At 31.2% G+C, this 5,137-nt stretch overlaps 1 protein-coding gene across 1 annotated transcript; it reads right to left on the bottom strand.

Moving 5' to 3' along the window:
- Nucleotides 1-321: 321 nt before the first annotated feature.
- Nucleotides 322-3,142, bottom strand: LOC123254241 (DNA cross-link repair 1A protein-like; the record flags this gene model as incomplete). Its single annotated transcript, XM_044683295.1, has 3 exons — nucleotides 322-476; nucleotides 1,475-1,620; nucleotides 2,999-3,142. Coding segments are annotated over 3 exons (445 nt in total), but the record flags the coding sequence as incomplete, so codon positions are not given.
- Nucleotides 3,143-5,137: the final 1,995 nt, after the last annotated feature.

Here is a 5,137-nt window from a genome sequence, read left to right on the forward strand (position 1 = left end):
GAGAGACCATAATACTTATTCCCCTTTTAATAGTAAATGAGATACCACAGTATATATCACAATTAATATACATAATTAATAATTATATTAAATCATTTCTTAAAATTCCTTAAACCAACCTGCTTTTGAAGATCTATTGCTTTGGCTTAGGTCATCAAAAAATCAAGTTATATTACACTGTATTTTGATTAGGTCTTTATTATATGAATTTCATTGGAATTATGATCTTAAATGTCAAAATACTAGATAGGATTAAAATATGGCAAGTGAAAAGTCCTAAAGATACATTAATATGTAGCAGGTATATGTTTGAAGAATTACCTTAAAATTAATTTGCATCATAGGAAGAACGTGTACTAATGCACTATTCCAGTCTGTAGTAATGAGTGAATTAACTTCTTGAAGCTCTAAGCACTTTAGTGTTTTGTACTTTTCCTGGGACATGCTCACTTTAGAACCTAAAACATCAGCAATTGCTATAGGGGAAAAAATGAAATAACAAAATAAAATGTAAGATTAAAATATAGACAATTAACCTGAAAGTAAATTTAAGCTTTTAAAAATTCAGCAATACATAATTTTTGAAATACCACCTCAGGAAAAAAAATTAAGAATTTTGTCAAGTAAATTATATGAAATAAATTGTTGGAAAGAAAAAAAACTATTTGTTACAGTGGTAGAGAATGTTAAGTAATACAGATAATATAGAATCTAAGAGTTAGAAGAACTGTTAGTAATCTGTAGTTTAACTCATACCTGAATAAAAAGTTAGCAACTATAAGTAGTTATCCAGATCTCACTTGAAGACCTCCAACGAGGAGGGGGGACTTAGCACTTCTAAAGTAGCCTGTTCCACTTTTAACTAGTTTTAATTCTTAAAGAAGTTTTTCCTTATATTAAGTCTGAATTTGTCTCTTTATAATTCCTGTCATCCTAAATGATCTTGAATTTTAAAAGGTCATCTAATTATTTCATATCTCAAGTTTTTAAAATGAATATATTTAAACCTATGGATACTTTAGAAGGATTAACAGATAAAGAAATAGATTTCACTAGGTACTAAAGTAGTACAATAATTAAATATCAAAAGACTACTGACTCCAAACAAAGTTATAACTTCATTAAGTAAAATATTTAGTTTTAATTAGTCTAGCATGAAGGAAAACAGTTAAATGATAATCATGTTAAGAAACTTCATCATTGGGTCAATCATCTTTCAGGAAATTAAATGCTATAGAATATGAGTATTCCCAAAACAGTTTCTAAATATCAAGAATGCCAAAAACATGCATCTCAAAATATGTCCTCTATGCTAAATATTTTAAAGTTCAAATATATCTTATACAAATTTCATCTTCAGCTCAAAAAGTAAAATGCAAATATTTTAAGGGATTTAATAGAGGAAGGTATTCACAAAAAGAATTAGACCATTATATGTTGATATAAATAGATGCAGGTACATGCTACTACACACCTAGGAATACTTTCTCTTTTCCAATAGCATAAGTTCCACAGACAACAAGAGTACGTGGGGCTAAGGTTACAGACTCAAAAGCAATGTTGATAGCAAACTGGATAACTTCTTGCTGAGAAGGAAAAGTATATTCTGGGCTGCAATATCTGAAATATAGAAATAGAATCTATATTAAGAGAATAGTCATGCCATTAAGCAGCAGTATAGTATATTAACATCACTGCAGTTTCCTTAATTATCTACTGCTATTCCATTTGTTCTCAGCTAACAGCAATTTATTATTTCAATTCAGACATTTATAAAGCACCATGTAAAAGGGACTGAGATAAGTGGTAGATAATTTCTTACCAAATTCTAAATTTTTAACATGTTTAACCACAAATTTCATACTATCTATTCTATTAAAAAAACTCTGAGGAATATTTCTACCTGGCAAGTTGTTTTTATTATGCTATGAGGGTTTCATTTTTTAAAATACTACAATTATTTTAAAAGAAAACATTTATTTTATTTTTATTTTTTTACTATATTGGGGCTAACCACTCAAACTGCATTTTAAATATAATATAGGAATCAAAGAACTTTAATAAAAAATAAACAAATTTTAAAATATTCCAGTGCCTCATAGTGTCATAGAGGTTAACAAAGTTTATGCCAGTACAACACAAATTCTGTTATGTCTACCAAATGAGAAAGGCTGGTATCTGGTTGTATTTATTTATCTCTATATATAAATATCCACATATATGTGCATATAGCTACACATGCATACATATATGTATATATAAATATGTTCCATAAGGGCAGACTGTTTTCATTTGCTTTTGTTCTTAGGCTATTTTCTTCCTTTTTCTCCCTTCCTCTGTAACCTTAGATCCAACCCCTGGATTCTTTATTTTCCTAGAAGCCCCAGGTCTACCATATCATGTTATGCCATCTCCTCACCAGTATGCTGCATGTTTTCTTCTCCCAGATTCTAGCGCCCTTTTATTGGTTATTTTAGAAGGTAAACTCCTTTAAGGCAAGAACTGTCATGCTTGTTTATGTTTGTATCCTCAGTGCTTAGCACAGTTCTTGCTACACAGCAAGCATTTAATAGATGTTCTATCTATTCTGAGCACTCAGCAGAGAGCCTTATCCATAGCATATCAGGATAAAATACGTTAGACTTGGCCAGATTCCAATCAAGCCTTCAGAAAATATAAACAGTGCCTCATTTATCCAGATATATAATACTATACAAACATAGCCTATGAACAACAAATCATTTACAATTCATTCAAACAATTATGTGCAAGCAACTATGCTAGTGATATGCCTGAGAATTTAACTTTACCAGCTTCTCAAAGAAGCATCTGAATTTCAAAAGTTTCACATACCTCATGGTTTCCAAAGAGAAGTATTATAAAAAATGTCACTTAACAACTAAGGAGGCACTCTTCAATGAATGAACAAAGTAAGAAGTATCCTGCTGGATTATACAGTCACTGGAAAAAGAGCAATGCACAAATAAACCCTTCTTACGTTGTGTCCAAGTAAAGTGTGTGGACTTTCTGGTTAGCAAGAAGAGAGTAGCGTTCCATGGACGGATCTGCTCTGAAGTCTCCAGTGTGCAATATAACAGTACCATTTGGAAGATGAAAAAGGATCATAACAGCACCTGGACAACTAAAAACCAAGACAATAAAAAGGAACATTCTTGCAAAAATGCCCACTTTAGTGACAATAAATTAACATAATTCATTAATTGATCATGACACAAAATTGTACTTCATAGTAAAACTTTTCAACCCTTTAAGTAAAAAAGAGTAGTATTTGAAGAATATCAGCAGGAGTTTTGAAAATATTCAAAATTCTGGGAAATAAGAAACTTCTGATTAAAATGAATCACAGGGAAATAAAATCACTATTTTGGGCAAAAAATTGACTCCTCTTAACATCCTAACAAGAGAATGGTTGTGGTAGAGGAAGCAGGAGAGTGGAATGAACTCTTAATTTAGCATGAGAGAACTTGCACTCAAATCCCAGCTCTGCTACTTCTATCTAGATGACCCTGAGTAAGACACATTAGCATCTCTAAGCCTAAATTTCCTAATCTTTAAAATGAAGGAGTTGGACCAGAGGGTTTCTAAAGTCCCTCCTAGATCTAAATCTATCGCTGGAACCAAGATTTAGAAGATCTACATGAATGACTGGTAGGCAAGTCATTTTATCTCATGGAGGACTATTTTCCTTATCTGAAAAATGGAAATTTTACATGCATTATATACATAGACTTTTAATATTACTAAGAGTATCAAGTGAGAAAAAAAGTATATAAATGGTATATATTGTCAAGAAGCATTTATTAACTACATGGAATCACAACATGCAATAACTATGTACAAACAAAAGATATATAGAATAAGTTAAAAATAATCACAGAGGCAAGGCACTAAAGGTTATAGAGCACTGGGAAAGGCTTCTTACAAAAGGTTCGATTTCAGCTCAGATTTGAAAGAAACCAAGAGGTAGAGAAAAGGAGAAAATTCCCCAAATGGAGGACAACCAGTGAAAATGCACTAAGTTGAGAAATAGAGTGTGTTGTTTGAGGAACAAGGAAGCCATTGGTATTGAATGACAGAGTGGGGAAAAACTGTAAGAAGACTAGAAGATAGAATAATAGAATCTATGAGTAGCTGATGAGATCATCAAACTATGAAGTATAAAGGGAGAAGGGATGAGGGAGGACAGAATCTTGGGAGATACCTATAGTTAACAGGCAAAACCTGGATATAGATATAGTAAAGAAGATTGAAGAGGAAGTGGAGGAAGGGAAGAAACATTTATATAGCACCTATTTTATGTCAAGCACTGTGCTAAGTGGTGCTTAGCATAGAAAAGTGTTTTTTTTTTTCTTTTTAACAAATATAATCTCATTTGATCTAATTTGAGAAGGAACAGTGAGACAGCAGTCAGAATAACCATGAGAGGTATGATAGTAGATCTTAATTGCTCTAAGTTAATATCATTTAATGATAAAGGATTAATCAAATATTCTTTAGAATAGAAAAGTCTCAACCCTTCTTAGAGTATCTTTAGATATTTCCTTAGGGAAAATATTTGTCTCCAGTCAGCTCCCAGGAAAAAGGTTATGTCATGGCCCATCCTTAGTTCCTACAAGTAAAACTATTCTTAGGTACCACCTTTGTCCACTTTAACGTTCATTATCTGTTTTTTAAATTCTTTTCAAGTGTTCTTAAATCTGCAACCACACGAAAATAATAATACCCTCATATTTATATAATACTTGAAAGCATATGGTTGATACACAAGGGCCAATTCTATTCCTTCAAACATTTTATAATTTTATATTGGCAATAATCTATCAAGTTAATATTTTATTTTCCATAGCTTGGGTGAGAACAAATAAATTAATGTGAAAAACTAAAAAGAAGGAAAACTAAAGGGACAAATTATAATAACCAAGTAAACACTGCCCCCACATTCCAATAAATTCTAATTCTCAAATTCACTTTAAATTCCAAGAAAACATTCTTCCTAAGGTTTAAGAATACCAATAGCCTAAAATTTAACCAAAGAAAACCTCAGATGGAGAACAGCTTATCTAGTAATATCAACTTACTTGTCACTAATGAAAAGATATTTTATATATATATATAC

This window comes from Gracilinanus agilis, unplaced genomic scaffold (assembly GCF_016433145.1).
Source record: "Gracilinanus agilis isolate LMUSP501 unplaced genomic scaffold, AgileGrace unplaced_scaffold18441, whole genome shotgun sequence".
NCBI classification, from domain to species: Eukaryota; Metazoa; Chordata; class Mammalia; order Didelphimorphia; family Didelphidae; genus Gracilinanus; species Gracilinanus agilis.